This window comes from Pavona decussata, unplaced genomic scaffold, assembly GCF_977016875.1.
Source record: "Pavona decussata unplaced genomic scaffold, jaPavDecu1.1 SCAFFOLD_24, whole genome shotgun sequence".
Taxonomy (NCBI): Eukaryota; Metazoa; Cnidaria; class Anthozoa; order Scleractinia; family Agariciidae; genus Pavona; species Pavona decussata.
Genome location: NW_028145447.1, coordinates 609,464 through 628,830, shown reverse-complemented (window position 1 = coordinate 628,830; position 19,367 = coordinate 609,464). Strand labels below are relative to the sequence as shown.

The following is a 19,367-nucleotide window of genomic DNA, read 5'->3' as shown; positions in this document are numbered from 1 at the left end:
GGCCCCAGTTGATCAAAGAGCAGATAGCTTTATCCAGTGGATAAGTCACCATCTAGCAGATAAAATGAAATGCAACTTATACATCTTATTAGTCAACACATTGTAACACGGCCAAAATATGGTAATGTTGCACTAAATATTTGTCATCTGTAGTCAACCGATATACTGTGATATAGGTAAATGGCAAAACAAGATAGTTTCCAGCTTTTCTGCAATAAAACTGTGCTTTAATTGTTATCAATGTGTTGACTAATAAAACAATTATCCTACTAAGTGTTGCGGAACAGCCAACTTGGCTCACTGCCTTGTCGGATAAGTATCAGGCAATATACCGTACGATTATGCAGGATAATTGTTAAATTGTCTGCTCTTCAACAACTCGGGCATGGTTGGTATATTAATATATTTTTGCTTGTGCTTGAAATTTAGAAATAATTGCTGTGCAGTATTGTAAATTAATAATTAATTATTAATGTTCATCATGAGCTTTTGCAAACAGTGATCATGGTTGTAAAATTTATTTATTGTTGATTACTTGCCTGAAATAAATTTTGGTGTGGTAGAGAAAAATCGGCTATGTTTGAGTATAAATAATGGATCTGAGAATTAATTCTGCAGTGTACATGTATGTTAAAGTGCTAAAATTAAAGTGAACCCGTGAATTTCCCACTCAGCATTAGCCCCTGGGGGGGGGGGGGGGGTACTCCCTTATGTGACCTTAACGGGGACGTGCAGCCAGATAAGGTATGGTTTTCAGGGTGTTTTGTCTTGAACGGGGTATCTATTTCATCACTTTGTGTCTTAAGGACGGTGCCTACTATTGTTACTGCGCATACGTTATGCGCATCTCGAGATACTCGGGTTTCCTATGGGTGGTGCCTACTAATACAGGGATAATTTTGCGCGGTTTAAAACTATACGGAGAAAGCAGAACTTAGCAAGTGATTTTGGTATCTCAAAGGAAAATTAGGGGTAACCATGCATTTTTCAGAGATAATTAAGCTTCAATTTAGGAAAAAAATCCCATACATTGCTTTATATTTTGGCGCTTTTTAGAGATGTTATTGCTTAATTATCTCTGAAAAATGCGTGGTTACCCCCAATTTTCTTTTTGGATTCCAAGAGGCCTTGCTAAGATCTGTTTTTCCCGCATAGTCATAAGCCGCACAAAAATACTTCGGTATTAGTAGGCACTGTCCTTAAACAGGGTATCGCCACATGATCTAATGGCTTAAACAGATTAAACTTAGATGACTGTTTATTGGTCTTTTGAAGAACAAAGCATATTTCAATGATTTCAAGTAGATTGTGATTGCCAATGCATTAAAATACACTAAGAAACTAGTGTATTCTTATTTCATTCTAGTCTTAAACAGGGTATGATTTTGGGTTAAATGTCTTAGATAGGGTCTGAAAATTTTGAGTTCTGTCTTAAACGGGATAGGGAAATCAGAGAATTGTGTCTTAAAACCCCGGGGCATTGGCCCTAGTAAGGATGTGAGAGATCGCACGAGGCAAAAGAAAAAAATCTTTGACCTCGGCGGGAATTTAACCTCTTGATTTGATCGTTCGTTGCTCTACCAACTGAGCTACAAGGCCAGACAGGAGCAAGTGGGCGATTGTGATGGTACTTGTGACAATGTGAATGTGAAGGGTACAAATGATTCATTCATGTTTGAGCATGGACTTGTTAAAGTCTGATGATATACACTTAGGTTTGTATGCACCTTGAACGGCCTTGAATTTTAAAAATATAAATCAAGTGAAATTCAAAGTCCTTTGGAGAAATGTGTTGTTTTGACCTATTGACTCTATTCAAAAAGGGCAATTGTGGTGCAAATGGAATGTTGAATAATTTTTCTCTGTTGCCCTATGTACCACATTGGCGTGATGGGTAGTAAGTAAGTAAAGGGGAAAAAAAGTCAATTATTTTAACAAGAACAAACCTTTAGTGCAGAAATTCCCTGAAGATTTGGACTAGTGTCCTTGAATTTTTGGTTCAGCAAGAGCCATGAACCCAGATACCATGCTGTGATTTTCAACAATATATGCACCTTTGAAGCCTGTTTTTGCAGGAGGTGCTGAATTTTCACCTTCCATACTTTAAATTTGCATCTCCAACAACTCCATTCTTTCCCCATTGCAATGAGAGAAAGGAATTATTCCTTTCTCTCCCATTTGCCATCCCCTTCTCTTCCAGTTCCGGCCCATCTCTCTCATTTCTTGCCCATCTCTTTCATTTCCTACAGCCAACAATACCCCTTGGGGCAGTACACACCTAGAATACTATAGCTTATTAAAACAGAGCTGTTCAGAACAAGATTAATAACTCAAGGCTTAATATCAACTTACATTCCCGTATTTTTTTCCAACAAGATTTTCACCCTTCAGTTTTGACTTGTCTTCTCTTTACCTTAAAAACTAGCCTGCGTGGCAGGTGCTTAAAAGGGTAAGAGAGAATTAAGGGAAATCAGCCAGGCGCAGGGGCAACACATGAGGGGAGTGAGGGAGAGGGGCTTCCTTTCCCCTCTCCCTTGCTCACTTGTGCGTCGCCCACCTGCCGATTCCCCTTCCCCTTTCAGCTCCTGCCATGCAGGCTACCTTAAAACAATTTCAACGATTGAGATGAAAACTCTGGTAACTTTTAAATTAATGTGGATTGTGGATTAATGTCAATCAATTTTGAAGAACTGCACCCTATTAACCCTTTCCCTACCGAGATCCACTATAGTGGGTCCTGAACTCATAACTTGGTTAGCATTTAATGCTCAATTACAGTGAAATTTTGTCGGCAAATTGGGCTTGGCAAGATCTTTGCATTTCAAAGGAAAAAATGCTACCCTCTGGTATCTATGATGTGGTTTACCACCCCTATGATTTGTGAAATATTTTCATTTAATGCATTTACAGACTCTCACATATTCCAGAGTGTTCTAAGCATCCAAAGCTGCAAAATAAGCTACAGTTTTGAGGTATACCTATCACATGAGTCGATCAGTGAAATTTTGTAGTTTTGAATTTTTTTTTGTTTTAAAACCATTTCTTTCAAAGATCTGACTTCCTTTAGTTATCTTGATTTCAGAAATGAATTACACTCATCAAGACCTTTTAAATGGTATATTACATTAGCAAGCTGGGTTTTTCTTTACCGTTTTGGAAAAATGGGCCAAAAAAACTCGGTAGGGAAAGGGTTAAAAGAAGGGGGGGGGGGGGGTCCCTGGAAAAATGGTCGTAGCCTCCTTGACCCACCACCAAAACTCAGTTAAAGTGTCCATAAGCTACTGTTCTCGCATTATCAGAAGCCCAACATTAAAACAAACAAAAGCTCTCTTTACTCTTAATTTTTCTGTACACTGTACATTTCAATAATTCAACACATTTATAAATACCTATGGCATTATTGATCCTCAATATCTACCACATAACATTTATACAACAGCAGTTGAAATCAAAATGACATTTACACTAGTTACGAATTACTGGTAAGACCATAATTAAATAATCTCAACCCCTCAACTAAAATGATTCACAAAGGGTGGAATTTTGTGACTTTACCCACACGCAGATTATTTTAAAATTGTGTATTTGTCCCTGCAATCAAATGTGATATTTTGCGTGTAATTTTAAGCTGGATTTTCAACCATGCTGGCAACAAAATGTCCAAAGAAATAACAGACCTAAGAGAGCAGCAGAAAGGAGTTTACATTGGATAGAATAAAAATTACAATTTGCAAAAAAGACTAGATTATGGCAATCAAATTATCGTTTGGCTCACTTACAAGTAGTCAAGTAGTATTGTTGTTGAATATCATGAATTTCACATCAGAATTTCATATTAACAGTAAATTTCGTGTCAGAAAAAATTAATAAGTCCTAGATTAAGATTTCTGGATACCAATTTGCATTGTCTATTATGCTACAGAAATTTGTTGAATCATACATCATGCATGACAAGTATTGACCAGTAATTAAAAAATATTTTAATGTAAACTCCATCAGTTGGATGATAATAATTTATTACATGACAACCTAGAGCCATAGAATAGCCACCAAAAAGCAATAACAACAATTTAAAATAACTAGCAACCCAAGCTGTAAAATTGGAAGGTTTTTAAGGACGGTGCCTACTTTTGTTACTGCGCATCTCGAGATACTAGGGTTTCCTATGGGTGGTGCCTACTAATACAGGGATATTTTTGCACGGTTTAAATCTATGCGGAGAAAGCAGAACTTACCAAATGCTCTTGGTATCTCAAATGAAAATTGAGGGTAACCATGCATTTTTCAGAGATAATTAAGGTTCAATTTAGGAAAAAATCCCATACATTGCTCTATATTTTAGCGTTTTTTAGAGATATTGTTGCTTAATTTTCTCTGAAAAATGCGAGGTTACCCCCAATTTTCTTTTTGGATTCCAATAGGCCTTGCTAAGATCTGCTTTTCCTGCATAGTCATAAACCGCACAAAAATACTTCGGTATTAGTAGGCACCGTCCTTAATTCCACTAAAGATCAACCGACTTAGAACAGGCACCGGAAGAACAGGTCAAGGGCCCAGCTGGTGCCCCTAAATAGGAAACTAACTAGTCCGTTTGTGAAAATAAGAAGCAAATTGGAGCAATATGGTTTGTGTGCAAAACCTTTTTCATTTATTTAATACTTTCTAATTGTTAAGACGCTTGCAAGCACTTAAATCTCCTCATCATAAGTACCTAATCAACTTCATGGTCAAAATGCGGGCTTTTATTAGCTACCTACATGTGGGCGTTCTGTGTGATCGTTGGCCTATGGATGGAATCTTAAAGTGCGATCATTCAGTTGAAAGCCAAAGAGCAGTGCTTGTCTGTGACGCTGCTTCTTATGCTGTACAAAATGGTTCTAACTTCAAAGTCTGTGGAAAAGAACCTAAAGTAAGATCATTCAAAGGAAGCTGTTGAGCAGTAGTCCTTCCTGTGATGCCATAAATTACCCTAACATTGAACACAAGATAGTTCTAACTGGATTATTATCCAGGAATCAGGAATTCATGTGATGGAGTGAAGTCCCACAGCTTGACAGTCTTGTCATATGAGCCTGACACGATGCTGTAGTCATTAAACTGCAGACAAGTCACACCATCCGTGTGACAGCGAAGAGTCAGCAAACGCTGACCACTTTCCAAGCTCCACATCTGAAAAATCAATTCACAAACTCAACTTCAAATTAAAGGAACCACTGATCTCCTGGAAAAAAAATTTTCCTTCTACAATCAACTAAGATTTTAACCTCCAAATTTCCACTCAATCTGTAAGAGATGCTTGCAGAAACTAGTGAAAGGAAATTGGTAGGGGTCAAGTTCTTGAATGAAGGGGAGGGGATGGATGGGTATATTTTGGCCATCTAATATATATATATATATATATATATATATATATATATATATTTTTTTTTTTTTTTGGGGGGGGGGGGGGGGGTTGGAGTGTTGATGCTGGTGTGTTTTTTGGTGCAAAAGAAACAAATCTCCAGATTTTAGATCTCTGGACTCTGGTATCTCTGATTGGAATGTAATTGCTTCTGTTCTACTTTGTTATGGGTTATCATTCCATTCCAAGCCGGACATGAGACAAAACCAACAACACAAGAATCCAATCGAATACCTTGAGTGTCTTGTCATCTCCTGCACTCACTATTCTCCAACTGTCAGTCTGAAGACATCTGACAAAATAATGGCAAAAATGTCAAAATACAAACAAACAAACGAGAAGCTCAACTTGAGATCCTGGGCTTCGTAAAACAGTGTAGCGTTCATCTGTCAGTGTTCAAACCTGGCTTTTAACCCCTTAACCCTCTAAGCCCTAACAGTGATCAGCAACAAATTTCTCCTTGTAATTTCTACGGTTATTCAACCCGAGGTCAAGAGAATTAAGGATATGATCACCCAAGGTGAATTTTCTTGATAGTTTAATAACTTCTCCCCAATATGTTTATAAGAAGAGTATGGGGACATGATAGGAGAATTTGTTCTTTGATATTTGGGGTTAAAGGGTTAAACCCCAATATTAACATCTATATTCTCCGCATTGTTCTCCATATATTACTTAGTTCTTATTTGGGAGAATTTGTTGACAAATCAAAACATTTTATTTGGGGGATCATTGCCTGGCCAGCTATTCTCCTCTATTGTTTTGGGTTAGATCATTATGAACTACTTTTAATTAATCTTCAACCTCAATGACTTCTTTTGCTTGGTTTACCTATGGGCGTGGGCTGATTTTTCCAAACAGAGGCTGGTAATAATTATTGAGCCTGCCTATCTTTCTTTCTTATCCCTCAAACACTTTTAGTTGATAAGGGATTATTATCTTTCCCTCCTCCACTGAAATGGGGTTGTTTTGTGTATAAAGCAGCCAGAATGAATGTAAAAGACGTACCTAATAACACCAGTATGTCCCTCAGATCGGATCCAGTCTAGTGTACCAATGCACTGGAAAACACAACAAAACAAAACAAAAATTAACACTTCTAAGTGTTAAAATAATCAAACAAAAAGTTCATAGGACCAAGCTTAGTCATAGTACTGTTGCTACACAACGTTGTTCCCAGGGTCTCCTGGAAGGACGGGAAGAGGAGAGACCCTGGGAATGAGATTGAGTTGCCACACTACGTCTTTAATACAGACATAAAATGCAAAACATTTATGGAGTTATATTTTAGTATTACTAGAGCTCTGACAAGGATTCCCTCTCAACTGCTTAATGTTCATGCCAGCTAGTCAATTGGGAACTAATCCATGCTAGGATTAACAGGCGGGCCTGTGTTGACTATGGTTAGAACACTCGTTGGCAATGCTGGATTTGATAATTGGGAGAAACTGACTTAATTTACAAAAAAAAAAAAACTGTGAAATGTGGTTGGCAAACATTGCCCTTGGCTCAAATGGCTTGACCCTTGCATACACTGATGACAACAATATTATTGTTCCTCTCTTCCCCCTCCCCCCACCCCCTGTTCCGAAGACTACTTATTCTGTGTACCCCTTCAATTGGGGTCTTCAGACCTGGGACTCACCTTTCCATTCAGCAGATCCCAGAATTTCAGATTATGATCCAGAGAGCCACTAATGACCTTCCTGCTGTCAAATGTTAAATTCAAACAAGTGACGGCATCATGGTGGCCTGTTAGAGTCATCAGACATGAACCTTCTGCCAAACTCCACACCTATCACACAAACAGTCATCAAACATCAAGTCAAGCAACATCATGTAACATTAAAATCTTAAAAGTGACCACTGAAATGAAAACTACCGAGCAGTACTTTCCAGTGGCACTGTAAGGCAGTTGACATGCTGTACAAGGTGCTTCTCACTTTTTGGTTTGCGGATAAAAATCCTTAAGTGTGACCATTCAAATGAAAAATTACTGAGCAGTACTTTCCTGTTATTTGTATGCCCCACTCTCTTCCAAATAACACAAAATTTCCTGATGACAAAGGAGAAAATTCTAGACTGTAAAATTGTTTAATCTTTTACCTTGATGGTCTTGTCATATGATCCAGAAACAATTTTTCTGTCATCAAATTGAACGCAAAGGACAGCGGCATTGTGACCCCTAAAACATACAAAAAACTCTCTGAACATTGTACATTTGGTAATATATCACTGTGATTAGAATTTTCCAGGAAATGACTGAAAGCGTCTTGTGCAATCAGTTGACACAGCTGAGAAAGAGTCCTAAAAAGCTACGTTAAGTTTACGATCAATAGCAAAATCCCTGACAGAATTTAATCATAGAGCACCTGAGTGTGAGCTGGCAAATGCCAGTCTTGATGTCCCACACTTTGAGTGTTTTGTCATAAGAGCCACTCACTACCTTCTCGTCATCAACCTACATCAAAATAAGAAAGAAAAAATTCATAAACTAGTGCTCAAGTCAAGTAAACTTGTCCACTAAGAATAAAATATTCATTTTAACAAAGAAAGGCCTAAGGTTGTAGGTTAAAACATCCTTTATATAATTGGAATTTTATAGTTTAATGTTACCTGTCTAAGGGTGCATTCAATTGACCCTATTCTAGAATAGGAATACAAACAATGATGACAAGAAATCCCTTGTAAGAGGTTTTAGGAGTTACTGCAGTACAAAACGGTTGTTAAATTCTCATGTGTCAGCAAAAGTTTGAAGAAATGCCTTCCCAAATTGCTTAAAAAGAGAAATCTAACAGCTATTCCGCTTATTCTTATTCCGGAATACAGTCAATCCAACACAATCTAAGACTTGACTGAAGGTCCTTTTATTATTTGTCTTGGATTTGATTGCCAGATTTGGTGTCATATGTGGGTTGAGTTTGTTGTTGGTTCTTGTCCTTGCTCTGAGAGGTTTTTCTCTGGGTACTCTGGTTTCCCCCCTCCTCAAAACCTGACATTTCCAAATTTAAATTCGATCTGGATTATTGCCAAGCACTTTATCATGAGCCTCTGGCTCGGGAGATTGCAAAAGCACTCCCTGTGCTTTTGACATTAGACTTGAATTTATTTATTTAATCTATTTATCAGGGGAGAGTATTAACATGAGCCGGTTGGATTTATTGCAAATATTCATTTGTTACACTGGACACAAATTTGCATACATTTATGAAAAAAAGTTAATTTTTGAAAACACTTTGTGTAAAACTTTACCTGGAGACAGCGAACAGTGTGTACATGACCAACCATAGTGACCTTACATGAAGCGCCACTCCAATATGACTTGAATGATAAATCCCACACCTTAAAAAGGGAAAGAAACAGAAACTATCACATGCAATTGAGACTTATTAAAAGCACATTAGCAAGATGGGCATACACAGCCAAATGACAACTACAGATTGACTAAATATATCGTGCAGCAAAGCATTCGTGAAGTTAAACACACCTTTATGGTCCGGTCCACAGAGCCACTAACAAGTCTGTTGCCATTGAGATTCAAGCACCTGACCGTGCCAGAGTGCCCAGCTAGTGTGAGCACAACATCTGATTCATCACTCTTGATGTCCCATACTCTGATGGTCTTGTCATAAGAGCCACTTGCAATCCGTGTGTCATCAAACTGTACACATGAGATACCTGTGAAAGGGAATGTTGATTATTGCAAAATGGCATACCCACATGTTCTCAAGTGTCACATGAGATTAGACAAGAAGTCTCTTGGTTTGCAGGACAGATTGTGCCATCTGGAATATATTACACATGTATCAAAAGTTGACATTGTGCAGTATCCATACCCACCTCAAGGTGGAGGGGGGTGGGGGGGGGGGAAGAGACTTAAAAATGAAAATTTTCTAAGGAAAGTATGAAAGAGTATGAAGCTACACTGGAATTTTTAAAGGGGTGGGGATTGGGATCTTAGAATTTTGTGATAATGACGATAATGATGATGGTGATGATGATGAGCAACAGGTTCTGTTTTAGATAGCAAGTTTCAGTATAGCGACAGGTTTTTGTTTGAGATGTTCACAATGGCCAGCCGTAAAAAAACAGCAAAATGCAAGACTCAAGCTACTTGAGTGTTCAAGTCAGCAGGAGTCTAACACATACAGATTTTTCAAAAACAAAGAAACCAAAGACTAAAGAACAGGGAAAGGAAATAAGGTTTTATCGCTTTGCAGTTCCTGTTAGGGTACTCTGGACAAGAGATTAATGAAAACTTTACAATGAATATTACCTTGTGTATGGCCTTCAAATGTACGCACATTACACTTTCCTTTCAACCAGTTCTGATGCAGCAGGAATCTTGAAGCAAACATCTTTTTCCACTGAAATGCAATTAAAAGGTTTTTTTAATGCTCAGCAAAGTGTTGTTTATCCAAAGGGTTTTAAAGTCATTTTTAACTCGAAAACCTAAGCTCCTTTGGTCACTGCGCACATTTTACCTTTGGTGATTTACATGTATGTAATTTTAATGTTGCCTTTATGTTACTTTTGTGATGTACTGTAATTTCCTTTTGTAGTAAACTATTGAAATAGAGCATAAATAAAAAAATCTGAATCTGAATCTTTTAATCAACAAGTGTGGAGAGGCTACTTTCAATGATAAAATCATTCTACAGAAAACTGAGAATGCAGAATGGGCCAAAAAATTCTATTATTTCTGGGCTTCCATCAGATCACACAACAAATACTCAGAATGTCATTAAGAGCTGGCTACCGGCAAATTTCAACATCTCCAAGAGATCTCATCACTGGCTGAAATTTCAACAGAACACAAATTATACTTGGGGCTAATTTACCAGCGCACAGTCCTGATTGGGTTAATTGATGAACCCATTGAGATTTTTCAGAAATACTATTAAAAGGATATAATAATAATAATAATTATAGCATTTTAGGGATGTGGCTAAGAAAATCCTCAGTAGGTTCATTATTAATAATTACAATAATATTAGTAAAAAAAAAAGAGAAGAAAGAATTGAAGCGTGGGGTGCCTGGAAAAAAGCCCTAAGTGACTTCTGATGAATTGCTAGATTCTCCTTCCAAATTTCCTTGTATTCGCTTGTGAAACAAAAGGAGAATTTGAACTTTCATCAAAAGTCACTTAGGACCTTATTTCACACACCCCTTCAATTAGGAAAGAAATAAAATACCTGCAGTGTTCCATCTTCTGAGGTGTACTTCCTCTTTTCCTTCTCTTCGCCGATCCGTGATAATTGCCAATCAGGTTGTCTGGGGTGAAAAATCAAAGCCAGCATTGGTCAGGTAACCAAAACATCTAACTGACAGACTATTTTTTGTTTCCATAAACACAGAACTTTACCATTGATAGTAAATTACTGTATTACCCAGTCTTATCCATGGAGTCAATGTTTAATCAAAGGCTCCTGTGAGCCAACTCGTGAATGCAGATGACACATAGTAATTGAAATTTAGATAGCTACGGAAACTTCCTCAAAAGCTGAAAGAAATTATATCTTTGCCCGATTATGTAACGAAAAATGACCATTCTTGTACTATTAAAATGATTGTCAAATTATTCTGGACAGATTGAATAAGCCGATTATTCTGATCCGCCGATTAAAAAAATCACGTGTTTTTTTATTCAAAGTTCATAGGAGCATGCCATGTGCAGCTACGTCATGCAAATTCGTGTCCCCGATAGTCCGGGGCTACTGGATTTCGCGATCGGGCTAGTGGATTCTAACCATCACTTGCCCGATGGGCAAGTGAAGTTTTTTTGGGAATTAAAATTACAAAATTACTGTAGGGCAAGCCGATCTCACAAAGGGAAATATGTTCAACAAAGTATCGCATTACATTTCATGCCCGACATAAATGCGTGAAATTTTTCCTTTGGAGCTCAGTCCACGCAATCCTCAAGTAAAAATAATGAACTATGACAAGCTCTTGCTAAATAAGAATTATTTATCGACCGCGTCCTTTTGCTTTCCCATAAATTTCCAGTTGTAAATTTCGAAAATGAAACATCTTTTCCCTGTGAAACCTCTATGAAAGCTGACAAGATCTTAAAGTGTTCATTTCACCAGAAATTTGCATAATTTTGTTTACGACGTCAATGATGCGTGACATGGCACGTTCCGCTTTCGCGTGAAAACTGACAAATTAAATTATTTTTTAAATAAATTATTTCTAAATTAAATTATTTTTAATTCTTAAAAGAAACCGCACTTTGTAGAAAAAACCGAAAAAAACCTATAACTTTGCTCAGATTCAACGAAAAATCTCCATTCTTACACTGAAATGATTGTCAAATTATTCTCTACAGAATGAATGAGAAAATTCTGACGCGTCGTAAAAAAAAATTTTCACGTAACTTTGCTCAGATTGAACGAAAAATCTCCATTCTTGCACTAAATGATCGTCAAATTATTCTCTACATATTGAATAAGAATTTCCTGATGCGCCGTGAACAATAAATGTTCGCGTGTTTTTCCCGCTAATTGAATTTGAAACTCACTCACTGCGCACGCCCGAAAGTTAACGACAAAACCGACCGACCGACTGATCGACCAAGTCAAAAGCCAGCTATCGCTATAACTCGTTCATTGCACTACGCGCATTCACGAGTTAAAAAATTTGTCTTACCCACACAAGTTTTGCCACAGTGATGGGTTGCTGGCCAAATTGTTCCATGTTCGATTTACTTGACTACAATGGCATAAACTCACTAGAAAACAATAACAACAACAAAATCAGCAGACGTTTAAAAATTTACCAAGCTGCCTCTTACAAGGGGATTACTTTGCAAACTTAAGAAACTATGGTGCTGCATTGGTAAGGGAGTGGAAATGAATGTTTAGTTTTATAAACAGAGTTGATACGGTAATTTGATCCCCATAAAGAGATTTGAGTGCTGTCATTTTGAACATCATTTGTTCTGATGAAGGGCTAACGCTCGAAACGTCGGCACTCGAAGCTCTTTATGGTGTACAAATTACCTCATCAACTCTGTTGATAAATCAAACATTTGTCTCTTACAAGGCCCATTACATGTACAGTAGAACCCCGCCTTTCGGCCGCTTCATTAATACGACCACCTCGTTATCACAACCACTTTTTTGTGCTCCAAATGAATAGAAACTTCAGTCATTTCCTTAGTTTTAAAGGCTTGTTAATCCGACCACCTCATTATTTACGACCGCATTTTCACAGTCTGAAGGTGGTCGTATTAACAGGGTTCCACTGTATCTCCTTTGAACCCCATTGTCAACATGCACAATCTCCTTACCATCTCTATACATTTCTTATATTACCAGTTGTGAGATTTTGTTTTGACATCAAGACATTTGACTGAATTTCAATAGCCTCCCTTATTCTTATTCTTATTCTTATTCTTATTCTTGCCTTCCCTTGCTATAATGTATTTGAATTTTTGAAGTTTAATGTGTGGTCTGTCAACTACAATGCAAGTATTTTCCTCCCAGACGTCACGTCCACCGCTGTAAATAGGGATCTTAAGCAGTGGTGACGGCAATGGCGACAAGAACATCACAAAACAATAGCTTTAATTAGCAAACACTGTTTCTGCACATGCGTTATAAACTTTGGTACACTTCTTTGTCGTTCTCTGCAAAATGATGAGAGATGAATGCAATCAAGGTTTTATGGAGAATGTGGACGCAAGATGATTAATTTTCCTTTCTCTCTATGAACATTAAAGCTGCCCCAACAATGTTAGCTCCTGGATAGTTTGGCCACATTACTCGAACTAAATGTGTAGAAATCATCATGAATTTATTCAGAAAAGGCGAATGTAATTATTAAGTCCCATTTTCATTGGAGTCATCGTCATCTCTGCTTAAGGTCCCTAAATATTATCAGAATTAGTAGCATGTACCTGAATCAAGGAAGGACAGAACATGAAGAGCGACATGATAAGGTAACCAAGCTAGCATGTCTTGACAGTTTGGAGGACAGCTTTTGTGAAGGATGGGCTCCATAGCAACAGACAGCATGTGCATCTGTGGCAACTCACATTCGTCCTGCGGACAATTAAATAACACATCATCATTAGATGCACTTAAATGCAAAGGTTACCAAATATCAATTCTGCAGATTAAAAGTATACCATCATGTGGATGCAAAGTAATTCTCAGTATCATCCCTGTAGGGTGTGTTTGAGTAGCTGAGGGACTTGTAGCCAGTTCAGTCTATTCAGTGTTAAATAGCAGTCTCAATCAATCACCTCTCTCATAAGAATAATTTATACAGAAGAATATCAATATTATTTCATTCAAAAAGTCCATGATGTTCTATACAGTGGAACCCCGATTTTACAATCGTCGATCTAACCATATTCCTGATTTAACAATCAACATTCTGAGTCCCGGCGAAAGTTATTTATAAATCTGGAGTTTGTTTACAATAATATCCCGATTTAACAATATGATTTTGCTGTCCCCTTGCCATATCGTAAAATCGAGGTTCCACTGTAATAGGGGGAGTCCATAATAGTAGGAATTATTCCCATACATCTCTTTGTAGTTTCAGCCAGGGATGTAGTTCCCGCCCAGAGTGCACCCATCAGGGTGTTCACAAGGCAAGAGTTGACCATAGTAGGCAGCAAATTACTAAAGTTGTAGGTACAAACAACAAAGTCCATCTTACACCTGACCCAGTCCAGCTGTTGTAATCATTTTATGTACAAGAAAGAAGTGTTGACGGTTGTTGTTGTTGGTTTGGGGGAAAATTAGTTTGAACTAACTGGCAAATCCTTGTCTGCCGATGGTAAAATTGCTGGCTGTCAGTATATTTTGAGAAGGTTGTGGCAGGTGCCTGTTACCTTGGACGAGAGATCACAAATGGAAAGCAGGGTTGTGTCAGCCAAGAGGGTACCACTAAATTTAACGGCTGGCGAAAAATATACGCATTTTTCTTTCCCTTCATTAGGAAAATTATATTTGCATAATTCAGCTAATTTAAAACTATTTATAGTGACAAGTTTGTTTACGTTAACTAGTGTGTTGGATTCTGTTCATTTATTGAAAGGGTATCTCTATCTTTATTTGATTCAACTTGGCCTAACAAGCAGGGTATCTTCTTCATCAAAATAATGGCTTAATTAAGCTGTTTTACTGGTCAATGCAGCTCATGTTTGTTTGGACACCATTTAAATATGCAAAAGTTAGCAATAAAAACAGAACAAATGATTGATTTCCAAGAATAGGCTTTATGTGGTTGAACAGATATTACATCACACAAACATATTTAGTCTAAGCCTTGGTAATGAGCTATATTCTTCAGTAAAACTTAACTGAATTGCTGTATTTATTAATTTAGTTTAGTCTGCTGTAAATGTTTTGAATTTGATCAAGGTTATGTAAACCAAGGTTCAAAATTGAGGAAAGAATTCCAGAACTCATCACTGACATTAATAAAATTCATAGAGCTGTTTGTTATTCATTGAATTATGCAAATCTAATTTGCCAAATGTGGTGAAAAAAAAAGTGAATTAATTACAAACTTCACTTAATTTACACTAAGTACAATGTAATATATTTATAATAAGTTCTTTAAAACTTAGAGTGCTGGCCTCCAATTTATCAACAGGCTTTCAATCTTTATTTGATTCCTTTTTACCAAATGAAGAGTACATGTTTCTCATTAAAAATATAAGCTGCTTCACTAAACAATACAATAATATTTTATTGTTGTTGGATGCTGCAATATTTTGGTCTCAAAATTCTATTAAGGGTTTTAAATTCTTTAATTGTTTCCACTTTATTGTTGCTTAGCATAAAAAAAAAAAAAATTAAAGTAATTCAAAGCTTACTTACCAACAGCATGCAGAAATGTGTTTAATTAATTAATTGATTTAAGGACAGTGCCTACTAATACAGAAGTATTTTTGTGTAGTTTATGACTATGTGGGAAAAGCAAATTTTAGCAAGGCCTATTGGAATCCAAAAGGAAAATTGGGGGTAACCATGCATTTTTCAAAGATAATTAAGCAACAATAATTAAAAAAGCAGTAAAATACAAAAAAAAAATGTATGGCTTTTTTTTTTTTTTTCTAAATTGAAGCTTTGTTATCTCTGAAAAATACATGGTTACCCCCAATATTCTTTTTGGATACCAAGAGTACTTGCTAAGTTCTGCTTTCTCCGCATAGTTTTAAACCGCTCAAAAATATCCCTGTGTTAGTAGGAAACCTGTAGGCACCGTCCTTAAGAGTAAAGACTATATGATATCCCTGAACCTCAAGAATAAAGGGTTGAGAACCTGTTGGGGATTTTTTTCTGTTGCCTTGCCATCTCCAACAACTACTGATGATGATCTGTCTACTCTTCCTTCAGTGAAACAATATTTTGAGAGAAAATAGAGATGTATTTAAGCACTCTAATCATTTGCAGAGATAACGATATATTCTGATGTCTAAAATTAGTAAAATAGGATCTTGATGACAATAACATTTGGGGGAAACACAAACCTTTAAAACCTTCATGTTATGAAAGTTTTGAGTGGCATCCATGTATATTAAAGCACCCACAACAGTCATGCATTATCATTGGCTATCATCAACTATCATTCACTTTAAGCATGTTCAAATTCTCCATGTTAGCTAATGATAGTTTTGATCACATGCATGATTTGGTCAGTTGTTTTCCCCTTAATTGACGGGCTCAGCCTTTGGTGACCCTTTCTACTGCCCTCTTCCGTCATGAAAAATTCATTTTTGCTTAACAGTGGCACCAAGTTTGCATTGTTTACACTTTGCAGATGCCTGACACTAGAGGCTAACAGTAAACTACCGTCGACTGTCACAGGTTTCTTTGAGCCGTTTGACCACCCGCTTGATAGTTGATAATAGCGAATGATAGTTTGACTGTCATGAACTATCATGGACTATCATGCGCCGGAGTAAACTCACCAGTAAACGCCTGATCAGCACATTCTTCTGCTCATCATTAAACTCCCTGAACCATTGCAAAATAACCTAAAACCGAAAAAAAGATAGAGTCTCACGGTTATTCTCTCGAGAATACAGGGCTCTTCTTGTTTCAACAGCTGCAACTTTCAATAACATGTGGACTGCGATTGTTTTAGGGTCATCAGTCACAGTTTTGTAGTAAAAGTTTGTATGCACTCCCAGTCCCACACCCCAGGCAGCTCAGCTATTCAAATGGATTGGGGGAGAGAGTAAAGCAGAATTTCCTGTGTAAAGCTAGCAATGCACCAGGAAATTTTATACACTGATCATGGCAATTGGTGAACATAAATAATGCCAGTTATGCCTGCTACCGTGACAAACATTTTTGTCGATCACCATGATCAGAGTATAAAATCACCTACAGTATATCTGGCATGCCAGATAACAATAATTATTGTTATTTGCCTTGGCGTTTTCACTCCTGCAATTTTATACCCCTGTCAGCAACTGATCGAACTAATCAGACTGCAAAGTTTAATCCCATGACTTTTCAAAATGGCAGACACCAACAAAGTGGGGTGCAAAATTGCCACGATCGGCACAGCAACTCATCCAGAGTGCCTCTATAAAGCTGCAGAATAATTTGTTTGCAATTGTCACTGGTGAGCACAATATCTAAGGAAACACAGTAAAAGAGACCAGGCTTGTACTACTAACCTTACGAATCTGGTATACAAACCACACAATTTTAAAAGTTTTTGAAAACATTATTTCAAAGCATAAGTTACCTCTGTGTTTTTTTTAAACTGAGGTCCATTTACTGTTGGTTTTTCCTGCCATGGATTTTCCCTTCTCCTCTGCAACGTTTGTGCCTCATTGTAGACTTCAAGAGAGTCAAGTGTTGCATCAACTTTCCTTCCTTTATCATCTGATCGTGGACTACAGGGTGTGGATTTTTGTGCATCACAACTGGTATTACTAAAACTGTCGTTGATTTTATCATGATCATGAAATGTTACTTTAGAAGCAATTTCTATGGATGAATTATCCTGTGAAATGTCTTTTGAGTCTAACTTAGTTGGTTCATCAGGTTGAAAATCAGGCATTTTGGTGTAAAATTCAGGGATATCCATTGGCTTGTCAGATGCACAACTGCTTTGATCGACAAGCTCATTTTTTTGTAGAATGTTTGATTCTAAATCAGGGCAACTGAGACCACTTGAAAGACTGCCTTCATTTGAAGAGTTTTTGCTTTTCGTTTCTTTCGGTTCAGATGAACAAGGCAGAAGCAATGTCTTTTCTTTTGCTAGATCTTCGTCGGAAGTGTCTGGACTTGCCGCGATACAACTACTGGAACATTCTCCTTCCAAAAGAAAAGCAGAAATTGTCGGATTCTGCTTATCACTACTTTTGATGTTGAAAGAAAAAAAATTGCTTGCATCATTGTCTACATCAACATCACAACTTGCATCACAAGTTGAGTTGCTATGACGACTGTGCTCTTCTACCGCATTGCCATTACAAATATCATCTCTCTCAGGTTTTTGAGGGACACAAATTGGAATGTCATATGTAAAGGTGTCGCATTCTTCGGGTAAAAGGGGGAAGATTGCGTCTTCTTTTTCTTCATCTGGTGGTAAACAAATCGGCGGAACAAGAAGACTTGCAGATGCGCCAGGTTCAGTGTCCCTCAATTTTGCGGATCTTGTCTCCTGCAAATGTTTTAGGCTTGTGTCTTCTTTTTGATAAATAGCTGGGCTTTTGTAGAAATGAATTGCACCAATAGTTAACCCATTTTGATTCTTGATTTGGCTGACTTGAGCTACTGGAAGGTGAGGGGCACTTCTTACCTCCTTGCACAATGATAAATATGAGGTTCTCAAGTTTATTCTGGAAGAGTCAAATCCACTAAAAGTTGCCCTTTTCTTTATTCTGGACAATCGCTTTTGTTTGGAAGGCGGCGATAACAGATCAATGCGTGAAGTATTGTCCAAATACGTCCGCTTTTTTCTTGGCCAACTATTGTAGGTAGACCCTGAAAAACTTACACTGCGTCTCACCTGACGGAACGTGGGAGAAGTGCATAAACGATCACATCCTTCATTTAATGACAAATCATTTATGGGTAGAGACAAAACGCTTTTAACGTTTTCCTTGACTTTTAGTTGGGATGGATTCATTCCTCGAGCCATTTCACTCAAAAGGCTATTACTGCTTGTTGCTCTTTCGCGTTCAGGACGAGATACCCTTCTTTCGGACTGAAAATCGTGAAAAGTCCCCGTCGCTGTACCACAGTCTTGCAGATTAGCTTCTTCTACGACCGCCACTGAGCCTAGTTCATCGCCAAACTGGCGAACTTTTCGCCGTTTTAGATAATTGAAGCTTCGAGCCTTGTGCACTTTTTGCTTGGTGTTCTCACAAAGCCAATCCACATTCGCTGTACTCTTTCTATTACCAAGATCCAGAGAGGTGGAGAGCGAGTCTGAGCTGTTTTTGCTGTCTTTACCAGCTTTTGCCTTCCTTGTAAACCAAATCACCTTCTCCCAGACCCTCGAACGAGACTTTGGACGGCGCTTCTCGCTGGCGTTCGTTTCGCTAGAAATATCTTGTTTTTCTTGACCATCTCTAAAATATTGTTTATGAACGGATCCCATCGCTGTTAAAAAAGTATTTTCTAATTAGCTGCGCCCAAAATAACAGTTAATTTAGCGTTTCATGAAAGGTTTCCCGTTGCTTTCCATAATCGAACATCAAAACAACAGTGGACGCCATATTTCCTCGCATGTTTGCAAGTGTTGCTGGGAAATTAGGCAAAATATCACTCCAAACTATACTCCAAACGCAAATCTTGTTTTAAGGCAACGAAAATTCTCCTATTAAACTTGAAAACATCGTTTTTGAAGCTATGAACGAAAAAAGGGACAAAGGTTGTCCTGTCCTGTAGTGTACTTTGGTTCATAAGCAGACACTAGACATTGGCCCCTCTATGGATCCCTAAGTGGTTCTTATACCACTACCCCGTCAGTGCTA

At 37.6% G+C, this 19,367-nt stretch overlaps 1 protein-coding gene and 1 long non-coding RNA gene across 2 annotated transcripts in view; one reads left to right on the top strand and one right to left on the bottom strand.

The window, feature by feature from the left end:
• Positions 1 to 3,243: 3,243 nt before the first annotated feature.
• LOC146485875 (uncharacterized) overlaps positions 3,244 to 19,367 on the top strand; it is a 52,705-nt gene continuing 36,581 nt past the window's right edge. Inside the window, exon 1 of the long non-coding RNA XR_014862512.1 lies at positions 3,244 to 4,120. This is a non-coding gene — a long non-coding RNA (uncharacterized LOC146485875). The remainder of the gene's footprint in view (positions 4,121 to 19,367) is intronic.
• Positions 3,310 to 19,270, bottom strand: LOC146485878 (uncharacterized). Its single transcript, XM_085102839.1, has 14 exons — positions 17,126 to 19,270; positions 16,338 to 16,403; positions 13,305 to 13,449; positions 12,053 to 12,134; positions 10,597 to 10,675; positions 9,678 to 9,768; positions 8,889 to 9,079; positions 8,654 to 8,743; positions 7,774 to 7,862; positions 7,508 to 7,586; positions 7,047 to 7,196; positions 6,410 to 6,462; positions 5,636 to 5,693; positions 3,310 to 5,169 (listed from the first exon to the last, which is right to left on the bottom strand). The coding sequence occupies exons 1-14, from the start codon at positions 18,989 to 18,991 to the stop codon at positions 5,005 to 5,007; spliced, it is 3,204 nt and encodes a 1,067-aa protein (XP_084958965.1). The 5' UTR covers positions 18,992 to 19,270; the 3' UTR covers positions 3,310 to 5,004.

Bases quoted from the DNA above. Each gene is read 5' to 3' on its own strand.
- LOC146485878 (XM_085102839.1), bottom strand. From the start codon at position 18,991: ATGGGATCCGTTCATAAACAATATTTTAGAGATGGTCAAGAAAAACAA. The intron at 6,463-7,046 runs GTGAGTCCCAGG...TGTGTTTTCCAG, and splicing joins GGGATCTGCTGAATGGAAAG to TGCATTGGTACACTAGACTG. The intron at 5,694-6,409 runs GTACGTCTTTTA...TTATTTTGTCAG, and splicing joins GGACATACTGGTGTTATTAG to ATGTCTTCAGACTGACAGTT.